The following is a 24,011-nucleotide window of genomic DNA, read 5'->3' on the forward strand; positions in this document are numbered from 1 at the left end:
TTAGCTCCTGCCGCTGTTGATTATCAGTGATTGCGTTTGCTTGTATCAGTTTGGCTATTCAGTTGTCAATTATCTGTGATTTTGTCACGTAGTAGTGACGGTGATGCTTCTTGTTGCTTCTTGTGACACGCAATACAAGTAGATATTTTATTGTTTTATTCTTGGCTTTCGTGTCTTATTTTGATTACTTACATCAGGTGACCTTTCTGCCTCCTTTGCTCCTCTTCAAGCATGTGTTCGCCATCCGCATCCTTGTAACGCAGTTCGTGGAAGCTGCTTCTTTAGAGACTGTTGTGTCTATAAAGTGACCTTGTCTTTCTTGTGGTCAATAAAGAAATTCGAAATTTCACTGAAAATTTCTAGAGGCGCAGACATGACCGTTCTCGGAGACTTCTTTTCCCACCCCTTGGACTGGCGATGGATCACCACAGCGCTGGTCTTCGTGGTAACGTACCTGGTGGGACGCTTCTACCACCGGGTGTCCAAGTACCCGAAGGGACCCTTCCCACTTACCTCTTGTCGGCAACCTGCTGAGTGAGTCTCTTCGTGCTCAGCCATGTGCCAACTTGGGCTATTTTAATGCGCATTAGTTTCTCCGGCATCTCCATAAACGTGCGTAGGGATACAGAAAAAAGACACAACGATTATACAAGCATTTTTGCGACGAACATTAAGTTTTAAAAAAAAAAAGCGATGTGGGCAAGTCCTTTTAAAACGTAAGGGGCTTGTTCGAGGCCCCCGATAGATCCATTTCTTTCGTTATGCTATATAGTTCCTTCGCTAGAACGTATCTATTTTCAAAGGTCCGATGGCCCAGGCTCGAATAGAAGAACTGCTCATAGGCTCCTGCAGCACAGTTCCTCTCCAGCACGGTTTTATTGCTGTTGCATATGGTGTCACTGGCGATGCCTCCTCTGTTATTATTAGTGCTGATGAAACTTTTTTGCGAACTGCTTGCACTCAGTTGTGCAACCGATGACGCCACGTTCATTATTGTCGACTTATAACAGATGAAACAATATTGTACACCATATATACAGGGTGTGTTTTTTTTTTAGCTGCACCAATTTTTTTAAATTCGAAAAATATAAATCTTCGTCACGTTATGTTTATCATTCGAGTGTACAGAATGGCGGCCTCTAGATACAGAGCAATTTCCGCACTGACGTGCGTAATTAGCGAAGTTACGGTAATAAACTTTCTAATTATCAACAATAGGTGGCTACAGCAATTGAGTACGTTGGGGCCCGTCATCGACACTACCTGTCCCAACGATCAAATTTTGAATAGCGGAGTTCATGTGGGAGCTACGCGAACAATTAGTTCCCCTTGGCAGGCTCCTTGAAACCAAAACTGGCCGCAAAAAGAGCATCTGTGTCGTCGCCGCCACCGCGCCTTTCGTCACGTCTCCGAGGTCACCGCTGGTCTAGCCGCGCGAGCAGCTTGCGTTATCTCCTTGCTGTCTGCGGCGTTGGCCTAGCGCCTCAATGCCGGCGGACCACCAAATTTACTTAGTCATTCGGTCGGGCGCCACGTTGCGCTCTAGCGCCGACCCTGCTCCTTGGGCTATTAGATACTGAAGGCACAGCGTCATATCAGTCTGTAGCGTCGACTGCGAACGCCGCAGACAGCAAGGAGATAATGCAAGCTGCTCGCGGGGCCGCACCGGTGGAGACCTCGGAGACGTGACGAAAGGCGGGGGGGTGGCGACATCGACGACACATGCTCTTCTTGCAGCGAGTTTCGGTTTCAAAGAGCCTGCCAAGGGGAACTAATTGTTCGCGTAGCTCCCACATGAATTCCGCTATTCAAAATTTGTTCGTTGAGATAGGTAGTGTCGAGAACGGGCCCCAAATTACTCATTTGCTGTAGCCACCTATTGTTGATAATTAGAAAGGTAATTACTGCAACTTCGCTAATTACGCACGTAAGTGCGGAAATTGCTCTGTATCTAGAGGTCACCAATCCGTACACTCGAATGCTAAACATAACGTGACCAAGATATATATTTTCTAATTTTAGAAATTTGGTGCAGCTAAAAAAAAAACACCCTGTAGGTTGTGGCAGGCTACAGACCCGGAATCATTTTGTCCTGAAACTCGTTGCCGGCAGACGAAGCCACCAGCCATCTACAATCGGCACGAGCTCTGAGAAGCCTACAGCAACTTGCGAACAGCGTGGTCCCGGCCACATTACGACTGATGCCGAAGAAGAGAAGGGCAACGGAAGAGCGACGATTGTATATCTAAATTAATTGGTACTGTTCGCGAAATGCTGTGCTGAATCCTAGCAAATGAATAGGGATGCCACAACAATGGGAATAGGCGTACACAATAAACCTCATATATCATCAATAGCCATACAATGCATTCCGAGGGAGAATGGGGACCCTGACGTCAAATAAGAACGCTTTGCCCCACCGACAGTTGAACAAAGTTGTGCTGGCTTGAAATGTCAAACCGGCAGTCATGCTGCGCATCGGGAACACGTACCACAATGAGGCGCTTCTGAAGCAACCAAAATGTGTAGGTCGGCGTCAAGAACTGCAATCAAACTGGCCAAGCGCGTACACTCTGCCGAACACCGATAAGCCTTATCTATCTGCATATAAACGAAAACCAGAATTGAGAGATGCGTAGGTTGATGTCATAGTACAAAGCGTTTTGTGCTTCGCGATTACCACCACGTAATGGTGTCCCAGCTGCTGCTGTTTGATCGGCTCGCACTAAAGCCCCTATATTTATAAAAGTAGCGCCATCCACTTCCCTCCTCCTCCGTTCCACTATCGCGCTCGGCGCGACCAGCGCGATCGAGGCGCGATATCGACAGTGGCGCCGCCTGCGTCGGGCCTGCCGTGGCAGACGACAGCCAACGCGCTACCAGAGGAAATCCGAGGAAAACTTCTATCGCGCCCTGCGGAGACGTTTTTGAGGCGCGATTTTGCTTCGTCAGTCAGTAACTGGTCTTAATAATGCCGTTTTGGAAGTAGCAACGTGACGATGCGAGACGGCGCAAATCTCAAGTGTGCAGCAAGCGTTTGCGCACGCCGGATGGTAAACAAAAAAAGCCTTTTGCCCTCGCCTTGTCGGTTGCGGCAACTTAAGGCGCAGCAGCATGCCATCACAACGAAGTTCTTGTCCCTAACACGTTTGATCCGTTTGTGCGTACAGCACTTTCGTCGCACAGGCCCGAGAATGGCAGTCGGAGCGCGCTGGAAAGAAAAAAATATACAAAAGCGCGACGCGAACTTCCACGTGACACGGATTGGCCAATGGGGGAGCGGAGGAGGCTGGGGCGACAGGAGGCGGCTAAGAGAGGGCGAGGAGGAAGCGCCGGGGTGAGCGCGGTGGCGGCAAGATCTAAGAATGGCGCTACATTTATAAATATAGGGGCTTTAGGCTCGCACTTGTTGCTGATTGATAAAGCGACTGTGGCAGATATAAGATAAAATTGTGTCTCATGCTTGTGGAACTCTGTGTGTTTTTTTCGAACGCCCGCAATGGTGATAACATTCTCTAGCCTACACGGGAACTTGCGCACGCTCCTTGAGTGGCCGTATAGCAGCAATTATACTCTCTCCAGGGGATAAAGGCTCCATGTCCGGTATTTTGTAGCGATGCCTTTAAAGTAATAATGCCTTTTCGCGCTTATCGTGCTTTGTCAGTGGTCAGAGCGACGGTCCGCTCGCATTATCAACGTTGATATCGTGAGCGGACCGTCGCTCTGACCACTGACAAAGCGCGATAAGCGCGAAAAGGCATTATTAGTTTAAAGGCATCGCTACAAAATACCGGCCCATGTCTCGCCGCATTCTACGCTGTCCAAGTGTGGAAGAGCACCGCTTAGTTTTATAAACTATCTCTTAATGTTATATCTTGTCCGCAGAATTTTATTTGCAAGAAAAACTTTACCACTGACGCCATGGCTGTTGTTGTTGTTGTTGTTGTTGTTGTTGTTGTTGTTGTTGTTGTTGTTGTTGTTGTTGTTGTTGTTGTTGTTGTTGTTGTTGTTGTTGTTGTTGTTGTTGTTGTTGTTGTTGTTGAAACAGACTTTTTGGGTGGTACCAAGTCGTAATTTAAACGTAACGCAGATAAATGCTCACAAAGCACCCCGCTTGTCAGTGCATAGAGCCGTGTATAACTACTTCCAAAGCCTGTCACACTCGTAAAAGTACTAGGGACGGTATTTTGTAGCGATGCGTTATGCTTTATTCTACACTAGTCTTATCATCCACAGCTCACGGCCGGCTGATCCCGTTGATAACGTGAGCGGACCGTCGCTCTGACCACTGACCAAGCGCGAAAAGCGCGAGAAGGCATTAGCATCGGAAAGGCATCGCTACAAAATACTCGCCTCTCACAACACTAAGGTTCGCCACAGAAATAGAGTTTCCTACAAAACTTACTAGAGACAACGCTGGCCCTGGGGTCGTTCAGCTACCCTGTGAACGATGGTTAGTACAGGGATTTGTCTAATCTTCGTACTTGTGGCTTGAAACGCTCGCATGACGTTATTTATTACGTTTCATTTTTTTACATTTCCAAGCATTCATACCTTTCTAAACAAAGCAAGGCAATATAGTTGCGAATTGTGACAATTATAGCACAATACGTTGCTGAAAATCATCAATTTGTGAAGTCACAAAGTCGCTTCGACCCAAAGGGCCAAGTTTAGGTGAGTCCGTGTGCTAATCATCGTTCCCATGCTGGCTCAACGACCCTACTCCCAGCTCCCGTAGACACTAGCGCCAAAGTTCCCTCTAGTAGTTTTTGTTGGAAACTCCATGGACGCAGCGTGACCTCCGCGATCAGCTCCGGCAATGGCGCGCTGCCGGAGCTGATCGCGGAGGCCACGGTCACACGTACGGAAAACTGCTGTGCACTAACCGAGATAAACTGATGATATATTGTAGGCTGATTGGTCCAGCAAATAGCTTTTTTTTTTTTTTTTTTTTTTTTGCTGAAGCTCATATTACGTTATCTCGTAAATTTCAAGATCGCAGAAGCATAAATGCAGGCGCCTCGTAATCGTTGGCGTTTGTGTTATGCAGTCGCATTAAGCTAACTACGCTATCCCTTTAAACCTGATGTGCTGAAGATACAAAGGCAGTCTTTAAGCAAGATTCGGGAGTCTGCTAGTTGGTATTCCATAACGAGGAGACTGAAGCGTGAGTTGAGAAGGACGACGACAGGACAGGCACTAAAAAGGGCAATTTATTTCAGACCTGTTAAGGAGGGAAACAAATAACCTTATTTAGGCACCTCACCGGAAAAATCATAGGTGTTGCCTTTTAATATATGTACATATTTTTTAATTAATAAAAGTATTTCTCTTTCTCTATGTCTCTATCTTTGTTCAATGTTTATCACATCTTTTAGGCTAATACAAATATATCTCTCTCTATCTCTTTTTCTCTCTATTTTTTCAATGGTTATCAGATCTTTTTAGACATCGATCCATTGTTCTGAGGCACTCCAATCAGGCTAAACCTTGCGTTTCGATCATCGTTTGATCTTGCAAGTCCGGAGTGGAAATAGCTAAGCAGTTTTCCTTACGCTTTGTTCCTTAAATAAAATGTTTATTTAACATGCATGATTATTTACCCAGTGGAGACCAATCCCGTTTAACTGTACGCGCACCAAGAGCTCCGCTTTGAGTTTTACGTTCATGTAATTTATAAAATTTTGGCATGATGCACAAACCAAACGTTTGCCTAACAATTCTTTCCACTACCTGCAGCTCTACGCAACGCGAGCAACTTGCACTCCAAGTCAACCGAATGGTCTAAGACATACGGCGACGTCCTCACCTTGTGGATATCCCACAGGCCTGTGGTGATGCTGAACAGCTACTCAGTTATCCGGGAAGCATTTCTGGAACGACGACATGATTTCGCTGGCCGCTTCCCAACTAGAACGGGTGAGCAAACGAGTGAGGCAAACGAAGTGACAGATGTCGCCGTAGAGCAGGTGATTATTTTTTTACACATGACTCTCGTAAATGCGACCTTGAGTAATTCGACCTTTTACTTAATTCGAATGCACTGGGACGTCCCAGCGAGAAACCGTACGGTGATATGGCGAGTACAATCGTTCTATAGTTCAAACGCGATAGCGTGCCGCTTCGGTTAACTTCGACCTCCACCGACCCTCACCAGCAACCCTTCATGCACGCCATGAGTATTAAAAGCTTGAAAACAAGAAATTCAGCTGACGGCGCTACTGCTTCCTCAGTCAAGAATCTGTTTTGCTTTAGTTTTACTTCAGTTTTGTTTTCATAACTTTCATTACATTGCTTTTCTTTTCAGCGCAACGTTGAGACCTAGATTTAACATGTCGACGCTCTTCACTGCATGCCGAGTCTCGCTTCGAGAGCAAGAAAGAGAAATTCATTAGAGATTAAATAAAGCTATAAAAACATATTTGAGTTTGGTAATGTTACCGCTGTTTGTTAGTCCGACCTTTTTTAGTTGTTACGCTGCAACATATTACTCCATATTTACTTACGTATAATTGGGTGAAGAATGTGGGGAGGAAGGCCTCTTTATAGGCCGATTATCCCAAAGTCCCGCGCACTACTCATAAAAGAAAAAAAAACAAAGAACAATATAATGAACCAAACACTCCGCGCACTACAAGACAAGTGACAAACCACGTTAGTAGCGTTATCACGAGCATCAGCATCAGCTGGAATGAGCCCCGTAATACGGCTCCTAAGTCTTGCGTGCCAACTTGTGGGACACCTTGCGAAATTCGTCCTACTCGCGAAGTTCATCTTGCGATATTTTGTGGTATTTTGTATATTTCATGTCGCCCCTAAGAAATCATAAGGCGGACGCTAGTTTTTATGTTTTTTTTTTTTTTCATGTAACTCAGCGCTGACGGGCGTGACGCGTTCGATACGCTTTAATTTATTTTGCATTTCTCGTGCCAGAAGTGTGGGAGCTCGCAAAGCTGCGAAGGAGAGTGAGTGTGATAGTGTGCTGTGAACGAGAGATTTTCTCTTCAGTTTTATTGCCTATATTGCCGATTTCAGCCGCATTGCAAAACCAAGGCAGCCACGACATCTTGTTTGAGGATTACAACCCCCAGTGGAAGGCGCTTCGGAAGGTCGCTTGGTCAGCTGTGAGGCGAGTATACCTTGCCCACTTCGACGTACTCTAGGCCTTTAATGCACTGTGATTTCCTACGCATACTCTGTTTTCTATTTAAAAAGTAAGATTTCACTTTCGAAATGCACAAACAACCGAACGCAAGAAGCGTTATTTGTGCAGCGATGTTAGTGTGTTTGACCTTCGGCAGCCGATTTTTTGCTGGCGATATGGCGATATTCCACAACGAAGACGAACGCAACAGAATGATGGGGAAAGTGAAGGGGGGGGGGGGGGGGGGGGGATGCGGAAGTAGTGTCAAATGCAACATATAGGATTTTCATCGTTTGTATCTTTTTATGTTCTAGTGTTGTTGTTTTTTTGTGTTTTTTAATGGTGGTGTTGTCTTTTTGTGAAATGTTCCTGAAGACTGGTGGCTACCCGTTGACATGATGAGTATTACTGAATCGCAGAAAGTACGCTGTCAGCGAGTCGTTGGGAAACCTTTGCACCGACACCGTCGACGCCTTTGTGGACTCCCTAAAAGATAGAACGCAGATCGTGGACTCAAGGAAGCCTATCCTCTCTATGTTCTGCAAGGTCATAGGCGTGTCTATATACGGCACAAGGTATGTAATACGTTTTGTTGTAGTTCAAATCGTGTTCGCAAGGGAATAGACTCAGCAGCCCCGATTTAATTACTTCACTAAGAAGCGAAGTCACAAAGTCACAATATACTACTTCACATAACCTATCGAGCCAGTTGTACAACCGTAACATAATTTCATGGGCAGTGTTTCAGCTATCACGCAGCACGATTTAAAAAAAGAGGAACTGCCTTACGCGAATCAAACCTAGTGCTTATTGTTTGCAGTACAGTGGAGTAGCCGCCAGTAATTTTTTCGTTACTGAGATTTAATTAGGTAATTGTAATTACTTATCTGACTCGAGAAGTACTGTTCTAATTATCAAAGTGTCAATGAGAAAATTGTAGAGCAACATTAAAAACTCCCGATACAGCTTTCTGTTGCTTAATACGCGCTACATGGGTTTTTCCGACTGCGAAAGAAGCCCGCGAATACACGCAGAATTGCCGCGCGACTGGCCGCTCGAGGCACTTTGCGAGTATTGGCGGGCTTCTTTCACGCTCGGAAAAACACTTATATGTAGCACGTATTGAGCAACAGAAAGCTGTATCGGGAGTTTTTCATTTTGCTCTACAATTTTCTCATTGACACTTTGATAATTAGGACAGTACTTCTCGAATTAGATAATTAATTACAAAAACCTAATTACATCCCAGTAACAAAAAAATTACTGGCGGCTACTCCACTGTACTGAAAACAATACGCATTAGATTTGCTTAGCGTAAGGCCGTCCCTCTTTTTTTTTTTTTTTAATCGTGCTGCGTGATAGCTGGGACACCCTGTATACACATGGAGGATTTTTTCTATTGGGGCGGGTTTGTGTTGGCAACCTGCAGCGGCCATGTTGTTTCAGTGGCGTCTGTATAATCTGCTGTTTATTGTTCAGCCACTGATGCCAAATCACCATGGCAAGTTGCACGATTGAGCAGCACGTCCAAATGATAAAACTTTATTATCAAAATGACTGTTCATTAGTGCAAACATGGCGCGCCTTGCGCCCATTTTACGGCAGTCGCAGTGGCCCTTCAAAGTCGTCTCTCCATCCTTTGGTGGCCAAATTCGAGACTATACCGGTTCGGTAAACAATCAGCCAACACCCGTACGTCAAAGGAAAGCCAGATCGGGTGAGAACGTCGCCGCGGTCCGTGAAAGGGTGCAGGAAAACCCGAGGCAGTCAATTCCTCGCCATGCACAAGAACTTGGCCTTTCGCAGACTTCAACTTTGCGAATTTTGCGTGGGGACTTGGGCTTACACCCGTAAAAGATCCAACTGACCCAGGAGCTCAAAGTTAATGGCCATAGACAACACCGTTGGTTCGCTGACGGCGCTTCGGAGCATATGGAAGAGGACCCCCAATTTTGGCCGAGAAATCATCTTTAGCGACGAGGGCTCATTTTTGGATGAATGGCTATGTTAACAAGCACAATTGCCGTATATGGGACGACGCCAACCCACACGAGGTTCACCAAGTGGCAATGCATTCACAAAAAGTTACTGTTTGGAGCGGATTTTGGGCTGGCGGCGTCATTGGTCCGTACTTTTTTGAAAACGACATTGGCGGGGCCATCACCATCAACGGCGAGCGCTACAGAACGATGATAAATGATTTATTTTGGCCCAAATTGAACGATATGGACGTAGACGACATCTGGTTCCAGCAGGACGGCGTGCCACACAGCGGGAGCCACGATGGACATTCTGCATGAACGATTTGAGGGTATGGTTATCTCTCGCAGAGGTGACGTGAATTGGCCACCGAGATCGTGCGATTTGACCCCGCTAGACTTTTTTCTTCTGGAGTTTCCTGAAGTCGCAGGTCTATGCCAATAAGCCGTAATCGACCGATGCCCTTAAAGTCAACATTACCCAGGCCATATATATATATATATATATATATATATATATATATTGTAATGAGGAGAAACACAGACACAGCACCCGTTCACTGGGCCGGCTGTTCTATTATCTGCTTCGTCGTCTTTTTCCTCCAGCGCCCGCCTTGCCAGCGCGCGCGGCCAAGTTCACTTCGCCTTCACACTCGGCCGCGCTGCAAGTTTCCGGTGCGCTTGCAACTAAGCAACTTGTCCAGGGTTTGAGGTCGTCGTTGATGATCCGTCCAGCGCGCAACCAGCTGCTCTGGAGGTCGGCACTGGGTGTTGCGCTCGGGTCGCATGTCTCACCGATGACCGTCCCGTCCCATTTGGCAAAGCATGGCAGGCCGTCTCGGACGCCGAACCGCCGTCTGTCTCGCCAAACGGGGACGGCCGCAGTGGTCGCGGTCTTCTGCAGCGGGTCGGACCGGCATTCCATGTGTTCGAGGCAACGACGGCGCGAGCCTCCATGCTGACGTGTGACGCGACCCACACCCTCGCAGCTACGCAGCCGCCGGTGCAAGGTCCTCCGAGGTGCCCAACCCGGCAGGTCTTGGCAAGATACCCGGCCCGCGATGTGTGCCGCGAAAGTAGGAGTTACGAGTTCATTAACGCTAGAACCAGTAGAGAGCCGTGTGTGCGCCGAAACCGATGTCCTCCTGGGCCTCTGCTCTCCCGTGGGTTTCTCGCTGTCTCCCAGCGGCGCCTGAAAGCACTCGGCCAACGGCTGCCCAGCAGTCAGGAGCTGTGGTTCGCGTGTGGAGCCCGGAGACCGCGTCGCCAACAGCAGCGCATGGGAGGTCATCTCGGACTCCGACAGCGATGGTGTGGTGCAGGATGCTGAAGCACAGTCCGAGACCCGCGGCGGGAAAAGCAGCTCGCAACGGTGGTCCACAGCGGGGCAGGCCGTGATCCCATATGTCAAAACTTTGTCGACAGCGGCGATTAGGTGTTGCTCCCGAGCTTCGTGGGGCTGAAGTCGCAGAATCTCGGCTGGCGTAGATAACCATGTCAAAGTAGGAGAGGTGGTCGCCATGCGCTTACAACCGTCCGGGGTAAAGCAGACGGCGACCCCCGGTGAGCGGGCGTCTGCGGCGAGGCAGCCTGCGGACTGCTCTGTCGACGCGTTGCTGGGCACACCTGCCGCAGCATCGAAGCAGTGGCTCGCCGGAGCACCGTGCGCAGAACTTCGCTGGACGGCCTCACCGCAGGCAGAAGGTAGCTGGCCGAAAGCAGCTATTAGAGCTGCACTCCACTCAGGCCAGGACTGCTGCTTGACACCTTCGTAGGTGTCCCATGCCTTTGCGGCACCGAAAAGTCGTTTGGCTGCAACCAGCCATCTTTTGTGGTCTAGCCAAGCATGCCGATCCCCCAAGGCATTGATGGCGTGAACCCAAAGAATGACGTCATCTTGAAAGCCGCGAAACGGTGGTATTTTTACGCAAGCCGGCTGCTGGAAGTCGCAGCGCCTCCTCTCCGACAAGGGTGCTTGTCCAGCTTCCCGTGGACCTAGGGCCAGTGTCCATGGACAGTGCGGTCGTTGTAGGAGCGACAGCCGGTTCTACCACCAAGGAAGCTGGGACGGCATACCTTGTTGGCTGAGGAGTCGAAGTAGTGCCGGGCATGATAGTCTCGCCAAGGGAAGCGTGGACGGCGTTTCCAGGCAGGACGGGTCCATGACGGAGGGACCGAAGCGCTGTCTCAATGTGAGGTGCAGCCGTGAAACCGCTGAGGGATGCGAAGGTGTTCGTCATAACCTCGAGCTGGTGTGTCAGCAGCGAGATGGCTCGCATGGCGTCGGACAATCTGCCGGCTGAGCCGCCCGTTGAGCCAGGGGCGGAATCCACGTACCCTGAGGCGGTGGCAGCGGCAGCAGTACTCGGGCCAGCCAGACCAGTGGCCAAGGGAGCCTGAACGGCCTCCGTTGAACCAGAACTGGTGGCGGCCGCGGTACTCACTGTAGCCGTAAGCATGGCTAGGGGAGCGTGAACGGCATCCCTTGTTGGCTGAGTTGTCGATGCTGTCGTGGGGCAGTGATTGAGAGCACGGGAAGCGTGGACGGCGTTCTCTGGCCGCAGGAGGAACGTACGACGGCGAGGATCCATGTCTAAGGCAGCGTGGACGGCACGCCTTTGTGGATCGGAGGTTGACGTAATCCCAGGCGCGGCATCTATCCGAAGGGAAGCGTGGACGGCGTTCCCTCGCCGGTAGTACTCTGGACGCGAGATGCCGGAGGACGCAAGGCCTCCGCAGCACGGTGCTGAAGGCTGAAGCCCCTTAAGACTTGGCTTTCGTCGACTGCGCCATTGTAATGAGGAGAAACACAGACACAGCACCCGTTCACTGGGCCGGCTGTTGTTGTTGGTGTTGTTGTTGTTGTTGTTGTTGCCTCAAAACATGGCTCGTACCCACGAGGGGGATTGGCCACACTGGATAAAATAAAACATGCACCTAACAACGAACAAAACGGTAAAGGTGAATAATCAAAATTAAGATTTTGGCAACTCCTTAACACAGATTTTAAGACGTCCTATACATAAATTAACTAAATAAAAATTAAGAGAAAACTAACTACAAAAAATAAACATAAAATAACATGTCCCACGGTCGGTGCCCTAGCAGCGTAACCTTCCGGATGCTTCAATAAATTTGTGAACAGCAGTGATCATAGAACCCTGACTTGTGCCTAATTTACAGGCCCCAAAAGACAAAATGTTTGGCGTTGTAAGTGCCAAACCCAGATTACTGCTTGGAAATAACAGAAACATTCTACGGAGGGAGGAGAAGCGGTGGCAAGAAAGAAAGAAATGGTCAATAGTCTCCGGTTGATTACAAAACGAGCAGAGGTCAGTGATTGATAAACCGGATCTATGAAGATAAAAATTTAGACGGGGAACTCTGCAGCGGAAAGTTGACAGCGTCACCTCACATTGGCGTGAAAGGCACTTGCTCGTGTTCCACCGAAATTTTAAATGTTGAAAATCGTCTGAAGAAAGTATGGACGAGTCATGGCAACTCAGCAATAAAAGGCGTTTAAATCTAGCTCCTGTTATAAAAGAGAAATCAGGAAGAATATTTATGACCGGACCATTTAGTGATGTCGAAGCGAGCGAGTCAGCTGATTCATTTAAAAAGATTCCACTATGTCCGGAGACCCAGACAAAGCGGACTTCGGATAAATTTTCTGGAGCAAGAGTGGAAAATATACTCAGTAGGTGTGACTGATTATTGGAAGTTAAATGTGTACAGACCGAAAGCGCATCTGTAACAACTATTACCTTAGAATTCTGTGGACCCAATTTTCGGCTGGCAAGAATAACTGCCAGAAATTCAGCAAGAAATATTGGAGTGTAATCAGCGAGACGAAGAGCAAAAGACCAGTTGAGTTGATTCGAAAAGATGCCAACACCAGCCTTCTCTAAATTTTGTGATGCGTCCGTAGAAATAACCAAATGAGACGGAAATTGACTAAGATGGTCTTGAAGGAGACCTTCAAGTATGCGCGCAGGAAGAAGTTTTGCGTGTTTTGGAAAAATATCATCAAAAGTGAGTTTTATATTGAATGAATTAGATTTTGGAGAAATCAGGCGCGGTAGGCTAACTTGAAGTTTTGATAACAGCGATTGAACAAAAATAACTTGTGGCTGTCGGTAACGCCGCCATCCTGTTCTGAAAAATGATTCTGGTGAATTGATGAAAACGGGTTGCAAATTGGAAAGGGGTGTATCATAAAGCTTCAGGAAAGTCAGGACAGTAAGTTGCTTAAATCTGGAATCAAGCGAAATAATTCCAGACTCCAGATAAAGAACATTATTAGCCACAAAACTTGGCAGCCCGAGGCAGAGACGCAGCGCTTGCCTTTTCAGTAGAATTAAAGGTCTTAGCTTGTATGCTGCACATCCTGAAAAAAGAACACAACCAAATTCTAGAATGGGGCGGACGTAAGGCCGGCTGTTCTATTATCTGCTTCGTCGTCTTTTTCCTCCAGCGCCCGCCTTGCCAGCGCGCGCGCCCAAGTTCACTTCGCCTTCACAATATATATATATATATATATATATATATATATATATATATATATATATATATATATATATATATATAATTCACGTCATGTTAATCAAAACTAAAGTTTGTCATTTTTGTTGCGCAGGCTGGGGGAAGAAATAGGTGACGTCGAACAACTGGAAAATATCAACCACCGGTTCCACGAAATTTCCCCCAACGGCCTACCCAGTGACATCGCGCCCTTTCTGGCCTTTCTGTATATTAGGACGGAGAGAAAGATGGCGGCCCTTTTCTGCGAGTTCAAGGAGATCTTTCGCAGGCTGTTCACGAAAGCTGAGGCAGCTTACATTCCAGGTATGCACGTGTCACCGCTAATACAACAAATTGTGACACTTATAGAAACGCAGCCATGTAAGACGCCTAGCATCTTTCTCACATTATTTGCTAAAACACTCCGTAGAGGTTGTACATTTTTTATTGCACGTCGATCGCAGTGAGCGCCTCCAATAATATATTTTTTCTTTCTCTTTTTTTCTTACTTTATTTTTTTGAGATCACAACTCAAATAAAGTTAGGTACGCCTCCCGCAAACGTTTGTATCTTATCCATGCGTTAAGACACCTCTTACAGCTTGAAAGATTTATTCATATTCATGATGGAAACGGTACTGATGAAATGGGCTGTTACCAGTGCGCAACTTCCACGTTCCTATTTACGTACTTTGCTCTGTGGCGTCACAAGGTCGATCGAGACAATAAGACCGTCAGTGTAATCCGGCCTTCCTTGCTTTCGTCTTCCGTTTGCAACTCTAAAAATGTACTGTCCGCTCATAAGTGAAACGGTATCGTGCACAGAAGCACGTTCATCCCCACTGATGACGGCGGAAATAAACTTCCGCCGCACGATATCAGTGCAGCGGCATCAAAAACACGCGTCGCATTTGCCTTCCGACAGGTAACACAGAGAACTTCACGCACGCCATGTTGACCGCCCGAGAAGAAGCCATCAAGGAAGACAAAGCTGATGCGCAGTACTTGACCAAAGACAACATGATTCTCGTTACAATGAACCTCTTCAACGGTAAGTATTGCGGGAGCTGGTCCCTACTCCGCGCACATTTCGTATGCCAAAGCCTTTACGAGTCTGATAACGGTGCCTTCAGGTCACCAGTTTGCGCCACGTACATCAGTAAAACGCAAATACTGTTATGGCCCGCCATGATATAGAGCAACTATTCAGCATTGTTCTCCAGTGAAGCAAATGGTCATTCGTATACCTCTAAAATGCCCCTGATGTTAGAGGCTACCTAACGAGTCGTTATATATATATATATATATATATATATATATATATATATATATATATATATATATAACTGTGGTAACCATGCAGATGTGCCAACTCTGCTTTAAGTGAACAATGCGTGACTAAGCCAAAGAAATAGTGTTCCGGTCCCGTGTAGACATGACGTCACCATTCAGCGGCTTCCGGGCTATCATTAGCAACACCCAACATGCCATTGAAGCTGCTCGGTCTGCTCATGAAGATGGCGTTCCGCTGTCAAAAGCAGATACAGTGGCAAAACGTTTTTATACTCGCGCGTGCAACGTGGCCTACGTGAAACACGCCAAGTTTTTACCTGACCCGCATGCATCGTCTCGACCACTTTCTCCAACTCCATCTCCCATCGGGACTATCTCGAACCGGCGCAACTGGGCTTTGCCGACTGTGGCTTGATCTAGCTTTTACGAATTATTTTGGATGTCGCGTTGGATTGAGCGACAGTGTGTGCCTCTGGCTACTGCAGTAACGAGGAAGCCATTCAATGCGTTATTCGCCGTTATTCTTGTTAAAGAACACAAAGCTGGTCCTTAATACTTCTCAGCAAGCGACCGCTTTCGGAGCAGACGATCTTTGAAGTCCAGACTAACGGTCGTCACACAAGAAGGCCATGAGGGCACTACTCAACTCTTACGTTCAATTCCCTTTCTTAAACAACTCAAACACTCCCACGTTTACTTCGAATCCATGCTTTCTTTCTTCGCCATTCTTTTCTCTTTTCTATCTCTTCTTGCTCATCCGCGAGTGTATGGTAGTGTACAGGTTTATTTTTCGGTTAACTTCCATTTCCGGTCTCATTTATCTTCCTCTCTCTCTCTCTTTCCCTCTCTCTCTCTTTCCCTCTCTCTCTCTATTTCTCAAGCTCGCCTTATTCACAGGAACGTCGTCGTACTTGGTTCCTCTTCCAATCATCAACATCAGCTTATATTTAGTCCACTGCAGGACGAAGGCCTATTCCTGCGATCTCCAATTACCCCTGTCTTGCGCTAGCTAATTCCAACTTGCGCCTGCAGATTTCCTAACTTCATCAGACCACCTAATTTTCTGCCGTCCTCGACTGCGCTTCCCTTCTCTTGGTACCCATTCTATAACTCTAATGGTCCACCGGTTATCCATCCTACGCATTACATGGCCTGCCCAGCTCCATTTTTTTCTCTTAATGTCAATTGGAATATCGGCTATCCACGTTAGCTCTCTGATCCTCACAGCTCTCTTCCTGTCTCTTAACGTTAGGCCTAACATTTTTCGTTACATCGCCTTTGTGTGGTCCTTAACTTATTCTGGAGCTTCTTTGTTAACCTCCAAGTTTCGGTCCCATATGTTATCACCGGTAGAGTGTAATGATTCTACACTTTTCTTTTCAACGACAGCGGTAAGCTCCCAGTCAGGATTCCACAATGTCGGCCGTATGCATTCCAACCCAATTTTATTCTTCTGTAAATTTCCTTCTCATAATCCGGGTCCCCTGTGACTAAATGACCTAGACAGACACTAGATGCTGACTGGCGATTCTGAATTCTTGCTCCCTTGCCGGGCTGTTGAACATTATGTTTGTCTTCTGCATAATAATCTTCAACCCCACTTTTACACTTTCACGGTTAAGGTCCTCAATCATTTGTTGTAATTCGTCCCCATTGTTGCTGAATAGGACAATGTCATCTGCAAACCGAAGGTCGCTGACATATTTGCCATTGATCCTCACTCCTAAGCCTTCCCAGTCTGAGAGCTTGAATACTTCTAAGCATGCAGTGAATAGCATTGGACAGATTGTGTCTCCTTGCCTGACCCCTTTTTGATAGCTAACTTTCTACTTTTCCTGTGGAGAACCAAGGTGGAAAGCTGTGGAATATTTGCAGATATTTGCCTAGATATTCACGTATGTCTCCTGCACTCCTTGATTACGCAATGTCTCTATGACTGCTGGTATCTCTACTGAATCAAATGGCCTTTCATAATCAATGAAAGCCATATGGAGAGGTTGATTGTACTCCGCAGATTTCTCGATTACCTGATTGATGACATAGACAAGACCCATCGTAGAATATCCCTTTCCTGGAGCCAGCCTGTTCTCTTGGTAGACTGAAGTCAAGTGTTGCCCCGATTCTATTCGAAATCATCTTGGTGAATATTTTATACAATACTGAAAGCAAGCTAATCGGTCTATAATTCTTCAATTCTTTAACGTCCCCCTTCTTATGGATAGTATAATGTTGCCGTTCTTCCAGCTCTCTGGTACACTTGAAGTCATGAGGCACTGCGTATAAAGGGCCGCAAGCTTTTCACGCATGATATCTCCTCCATCTTTGATTAAATCTACTGTTATTCCATCTTCTCCAGCAGCTTTTCCCCTGGTCATGTCTTTCAAGGCCCTTCTAACTTCATCGCTAGTTATAGAAGGGGCCTCTGTATCCGGTTCATCACTATTTCGAATGAAAGTAGCTTGGCTGTTTTGGGCACTGTACAGGTCAGTATCGAATTCTTCCGCTGCTCTTACTATGCCATTGAAATTGCTGAAGCTATTACCCTGCTTATCTTTCAGTGCATACATTTTGCCTTCTCCTATATATGCCAAGTTTTCTTCTCAATGATTTCATGCTGCGTCCATATTTTACTGCTTCCTCAATCTTTTCCAAGTTATAATTTCGGATATCCCTTGTTTTCTTTTTGTAAGGATCTCTTGAGTTCGACACTTTCATGTTCTGCCGTTTCTTGATTAGGTCCGTTGTTACTTGGGAGAGTTTACCTACTGGTTGCCTTGGTGCCTTACCTCCCACTTCAATTGCTGCTTCTGAGATCAGCCTAGTTACGGTTTTATTCATTACCTCTATGTTGTCTTCATCTTCCTGTTCTAAAGCTGCATATTTCTTTGTGAGCACCAGCCTGAATTGGTGTGCTTTTATCCTTACTGCGTCTAGGTTGGCCTGTTTCTTCTTAACTAATTTTACTCTTTCTCTCTTCAAATTGAGAGAAATCCTAACCCTCCCTAAACTATGGTCACTGCACTTTACCCTACCTAACACTTCCACATCCTGCACTATGCTGGGATCGGCAGAGATTATGAAATCTATTTCATTCCTTTTTTCTCCATTAGGGCTTTTCCAGGTCCACTTCCTGTTTTTACGCTTCCTGAACAAGGTGTTCATTATTTGGAGCCTATTCCTTTCCGCGAATTCTTCTAACATCTCTCCTCTAGTGTTCCTAGAATCGATGCCGTGGTTGCCAATTGCTTGCTCGCCAGCCTGCTTTTTCCGCCCTTTTGCATTGAAGTGGCCCATGAGAACAGCATACTGAGTTTGCACCTTTCTCATCGCTAATTCAACATCTTCATAAAACTGTTCTATTTATTCATCATCGTGACTGGAGATTGGGGCGTTGGCTTGTACTATCTTCATTCTATACCTCCTATATGGCTTGATTATGACGACTGCTACCCTCTCATTAATGTTGTAGAATTCATCAATGTTTCCAGTTATGTCGTTATGGATTAGAAACCCTACCCCGTACTCTCTCTTATCTGGAAGACTTCTGTAGCAAAGGACGTGGCCGTAGTCAGCACTGTATAAGCCTCACCTGTTCTTCTTACCTCGCTAAGGCCAATACAGGCCTCTTCCAATACAGACAGGTAAAAAAGGACGTCTTCGCGAATGCGGCATCGAACAAATGTTGGCCATTTTCGTGACCATGCGATCGGACTACTAATTCAGAACAATCTGCGGAGTCCGATACATGGGGTGTCCTTGTTCAAGGTTTAACCTAAAAATCGCCTGTAGCATGTAGCAAAAGTCTACTCCAAGACCCGAATTACTTGAGAGGGAGAAGATTATTTGCGCAAGAAGCTGAAAGGTATAATCGACTGTTTACCAAAATTTTCCTGATTAACCTTAAAGCTAATTGCACTGCGGCACACATATTGGTATTTACGAACTGTAGCCGACGAGATCGCAAGGCATATCCACTTGGAATGAATTCTGAGGATGACACCAGTTTCAAGATATGTGTTCTCAAAGTGTGTGAAGAAATTCATTGAAGTTCCAGTTATTTTTGTCATTCAGTCCACAAGAAACCGTTTTGTTTTAAAATAAGTGTAACTGAAACGACAGTGCAATTTTACTGCTAGCTTGACGCACTTATTTCAAAACTGGTGCGAGTTCAAATATTTGTTCCAAGTTTATCAGCTTCCAGAAATCACTGGCTCCAATTCATACATTGTAATATGTTCCTTGAAGTAATTAGTTATAACGTTGCACCAGTTTTGAGTGATCTGTACCTAAGTCACGTCAATAGGAAGCTACAGAACAATCTAAAGGACTTGACAGTACGTACATTTCGATACGTAGATGATTACCTCGTGTTTTGTTCAAGTGATAACTACACCAAAAAAAGCTACCGATATCTTAAAAGTGTTTAAAGAATGTGGTGGGGGCCTGGGTTTCACGCTTGAGCTTATCCAGAATAATACTTTGCAGTTTTTAGATCTATGCCTCACGTTCCAAAAGGAACATGTCTGTTGGTGCTATTCGCCAAGGGCACAAAAACCACTACTTGATTTTTCTTCTTGCCATTCGAAACTTGTAAAACAGGGGATTGTTTAATCAGCACTTAGGTCCGCTATCGCTAAGTCATGTACACACTGTATGCAACAAAGTTTTTCGCAACAGCTAGATAGGCTAAAGAAAGCTGGATATCCAGCACATTTGTTATCCCTAACCTGCGAAAAGCTTTCAAAATGGGTCAAGGGGGCTGCAAAAAAACAGCAAGAAAAACAGAAAAAAGAATGGTTTGCAGTGGTGCCCTATGTGCACAAGTTGTCACATGGTTTACGGAATGTAGCCAGTAGGTACGACGTCAATACGGTTTTTTCGCCTCCCCGTAAGTTGTCAAGGATGTGCCCTATCATAAAAAGGAAACTTGAGCGGGGGGAAGTAAAAAGAAGAAAAAATGATTGTGGCGTTAGGCACGTGTCCCCTTTAACACATTGTGACACAGGCATAGTCTATCACATTCCACTCAAGTGCGGTAAAGCTTATATTGGACAGAGCGCCAGATGCCTCAATATTAGACTAAATGAACATCAGCATTCCCTTAACAATCCCAACGCTTCTCATCTAGCCTCGCATTGTTTTACGTGCGGTTGTAGGCCATTGTTTGAGGACACAAAAGTCCTTTCTAGACACAAATGCCAAACTACACGCGAAATCATTGAGGCATTTCACATTAAAAGACTAGGAGAAGCGAGATTTTTTTATTTATTAAGCTATGCATTTTATATTTCTTGGTTATTGGCTCTTTTTTAAAGCAGTTATATGTGACTTCTATTTTTTATATTTCCCTTAACTCTGCTCTAAATTTGTGTGTGCAAAATTGAACAATCGCCCTGTAGCATGCGTATTTATGTTCCTCCTATTCATCTTGAAACTGCAGCGCGCACACAAGAAACGAGGACAATAAGGCGAAGGTGACAGACAGGCGCAGTCCTCGTTTCTTGTGTGCGCGCTGCAGTTTCAAGATGAATAGTTACCAACTCGCCCAACTTTCAGTACTTTTATGTTCCTCCTAGCTGGAGCTGACACATCAACTGGTACACTTCAGTGGCTCCTGCTGCGCATGGCGAAAGAACCAAGCATCCAAGCTAGAATTCAAAAGGAGATAGAAGACAATATCGGTAAGAAGAGCCTCACACCACTTCTAATTTCTTTAATCTTACTTTATTTTATCTTATTCTTATATTCTTTGCTGCTGCCAAATTGGTGAAGTAAGATAATTACAGTCAATTGTCGCAATATACTTCAGGCACAAACTTTTCACCTTGCTCGAAGTGCAAAATACGTGGATGAGCACATCCCGTTTGTTCTTTGGGATTTATTTGTGTTGACCTTCATTGCGTGGCGTAAAAGTTAATCAATCAATCAAGTGTTTATTTCAGTGCCAACGAACAGCTACGGAGCCTTCGTACTGGTGCACTTAAAATGCAATACTCGAGACAAAATGCACAAGGAAGACAAAGTGGTAGACATAACAATGTGAGATAGAGAAACAAATAAGGAAACAGAAAACGAGGAGGTTAGCGTAAAAGGGAGTTAATCAAACAACATGATTATCTACATATTTACAAAACACAGGAAATGAACTCAGAACTATGTCAATACAGGCATATTATCTACTAAATGTTTTTCGGAGTCGAGCCATAGGACAGCCTTTAATGCAACAAGGCCGTGCAGAAAACAAGGAATGCTTGCCTAGTTCTGTGGCATGGTAAATTCAACATAATCAGAAAGATTTGGACAATATATTGTTACGCGAACGAGGGATTAAGCACTGGAGACTGTTTACAATGTATATTTACAAAAGACAACTGCAGCGTTGGCCAGTTCAGCCGACAACTCGAGAGCAAGAAGCAGTTCGTCTTCTTCAATGCTTCAATGCATAAAACGGCGTTTTCCTCAAAAAGTCAACTGGAACGCGTATGCATTTCATCGGACACATTGAAAATTAATATCTCGAAACTGGTTCAGTCCTGAGAATTCATTTCAAGTGGATTACGCCTTGCGAACTCAGCGGCTATAATTCGTAGATTGAAAGATGCGCCGTAAAATAATTAATGAGAAAGGCAATTAGCGTAATTATGTTAATTATTCAATTAGGCGTTTTGATTTCTCGTGAAAGTAATGGTCACGTCATCGAGTAGTTTAGATCAAGGATTATAATTGTGCTATCTGCCACAGGCAATATTCAAAAATTTGGTGCAGCTAAAATGAAACACCCTGTACATCAGCGCAAATACTTCGGCGTATGGGCATATTTGTTCGTAATGCTTAGTGTAGTCTCATTTCGGTTAAAAGGCACGTCGAGCTACTCAAGCTGTTACCTTTGGCATGCCGATACCACCAGCGTAGCTACCTATGTCTTCTCACAGTAATTCCCCTGTTTTCTTCTCTTTTTTTTTTACGAGTTTGCACATTCATTCAGAAGCAACCTTTTTTTTACGTTTCTGCGCGAAGGGAGCGTGCCGCCTGATGCACGGTGACCGCGAGAAGCTTCCCTTCACCGTGGCCTGCCTCTTAGAGACGCTGCGGATGCATCCCGCGGCACCTATCGGCATACCGCATAACACAACTACGGACACCCGAGTCGGTGAGTGCTCACTTCATCAGAAACGCGAGTCACTGAAATAAATAGCTAACAAAAAAATAACGACCACAAATTAATCCTTTCACGTTACCCTTTAACTTTTACGGGTGCAAGACTCAGGAGCTGTATTCACAAAGCTTCTGGCGTTGAATTCACAAACTTTTTTCGTTCGCTATTGCCGCTTGAAATTGTACGGCCACCTTCGCTAATAATGTGTCCGACATCGTGATTGGCTGGCAATGCACTTACGAACTGTTTTATCTAAGTGAAAGAGATACACAAAAAAGGACAAAGGCAGGGAGGTTAACCGGAGGAGAAGATCCCGTCTACAACCCTACGCTAGGGAGAGAGGGGAGGGGGAGGTAAAGTTACAGAAAAGTAGAGAGAGAGAGAGAGAGAGAAAGGCAACACAGATACAGAATCATAGTTGGTCACAGTCACCACATACTATCACCGCACAGCACAGTAGCACTTGTAGCTCTATAAACAGGCTATATTGTCCAAGTTTGTTGTCCTTAAAACTGCAGCAGTGGTTTTACATAAAAACTTTGTCGTGAATATGGGCCCTGGTTCGAAAGAACACCTTGAAGCTTGCGTAGTCACCACTAGCATAGTTCCTTCGGCCGGTGCTTACTCGCGCGCGCCACTTTTGTGCACGAACTGCTTAATGCTGCCGACCCTGATGACTGAAAATCATTTAGAGCACAAATTCCATAGCAGCAACCATTCGCTATAGCAAAAAATATATCGGAAACAAAGAGAGCGCGAAATAAAGAAAGCAAAAATAAGGCGGGAATGTTGAGTAGAGGGGCGTGCGGTTGGCTACCATGATGGGGGAGAGCGAAAGTGTGTTAGGGAGGAAAAATAGGTAAAACAGGGAGAAGTACTGAACCCATCAACATCCATTGTCAGAGCAGTGAACCCCTCTTGCTTTGCGGCACCATGAACGCATACCCTTTAGGCGCCATCACGTGAATCAGATGGTCAAAGCATATCAATGGCAGAAAGATCGTTGGCGCAAAAGTTGGTCTCTTTTTCATCGTCCAGCATCACCGCCTCTATTCAAAAGCGCTTACGAGCGCATGTGGTCCTTTCTTGTGCTTACGCTCATTCCCAGCCACCCTCTCCCCTCCCCACTGTGGAGAACGCAATCCGCGTGAAAGCCGGCCGCCGCCACACATGCGGTCGGACCATCTAGTGTAGCTCGCCCGTATAAGCCAAACAGCTGAATCTAGAGGCGATGCGCCTCCCGTGTTAAGGCGTGAGGAACCAGCGATAGTTGCCCGTGAAAACCGGAGGACACAAATTAGGAGGAAGACACGCGAAAACAACCCTGTAGCCTAATTATCAGGGCTCGTATTCACAAAGAACTCTGATGCTAGAATGGTTCGTAAGAGGCTATGTTTACAAATCCTGATGCTGGACATATTAGCAGCAAAAGCCACCGGCCAATGGAAAATAGCAATGGTGAGCAAAATACTGTTATGAATCAAGCCCCATACTACGGCGTGCCTCCTAATCAGAACTGGTTTTGGCACGTAAAACCCCAGGAAGATGATGAATACGCACACACCTTGAGCACACTTTCGTGAGACATGAAACCGCAGATGGCCACGCATTTAACAAAGCACGCTCGTTCTCCGCAGGAAAGTGGGCCATACCCAAGGACACGGCCCTCATGTACAACATCTACGGGGTACATCACGACCCCACGAACTGGGAAAAGCCCGAAGAGTTCCGGCCCGAGCGCTTCCTTAATCCCGTGACGGGGAAAGTGCGCACGGACGCCGGTCCACTGATCGCCTTCGGCATGGGCGCCCGCATCTGCCCAGGGGAGAAGCTCGCTCACATGGACATGTTCTACATTCTCGTTCGACTCATGCAAAGGCTCAGTTGCAGCATCCCTGACGGGATCTCGGATGTAGACT

The 24,011-nt window shown here is 46.0% G+C and overlaps 1 protein-coding gene across 8 annotated transcripts in view; it reads left to right on the plus strand.

Moving 5' to 3' along the window:
• Positions 1-5,740: 5,740 nt before the first annotated feature.
• Positions 5,741-24,011, plus strand: part of LOC119442675 (steroid 17-alpha-hydroxylase/17,20 lyase-like) — a 103,978-nt gene continuing 85,707 nt past the window's right edge. Inside the window, exons 1-6 of one of the 8 annotated variants that reach the window (XM_049662301.1) lie at positions 5,750-5,919; positions 7,036-7,129; positions 7,564-7,719; positions 13,760-13,968; positions 14,569-14,694; positions 20,513-20,617. In XM_049662301.1, coding sequence (XP_049518258.1) covers positions 5,838-5,919; positions 7,036-7,129; positions 7,564-7,719; positions 13,760-13,968; positions 14,569-14,694; positions 20,513-20,617 — 772 coding nt within the window. In that variant the 5' untranslated portion in view covers positions 5,750-5,837. Of the gene's footprint in view, positions 5,920-7,035; positions 7,134-7,563; positions 7,720-13,759; positions 13,969-14,568; positions 14,695-20,512; positions 20,618-24,011 lie in introns of all 8 variants that reach the window. The other 7 variants (XM_049662299.1, XM_049662302.1, XM_049662303.1 and 4 more) reach the window with 7 other exon arrangements.

The sequence above is a fragment of the Dermacentor silvarum genome, chromosome 2 (genome assembly GCF_013339745.2).
Source record: "Dermacentor silvarum isolate Dsil-2018 chromosome 2, BIME_Dsil_1.4, whole genome shotgun sequence".
Taxonomy (NCBI): Eukaryota; Metazoa; Arthropoda; class Arachnida; order Ixodida; family Ixodidae; genus Dermacentor; species Dermacentor silvarum.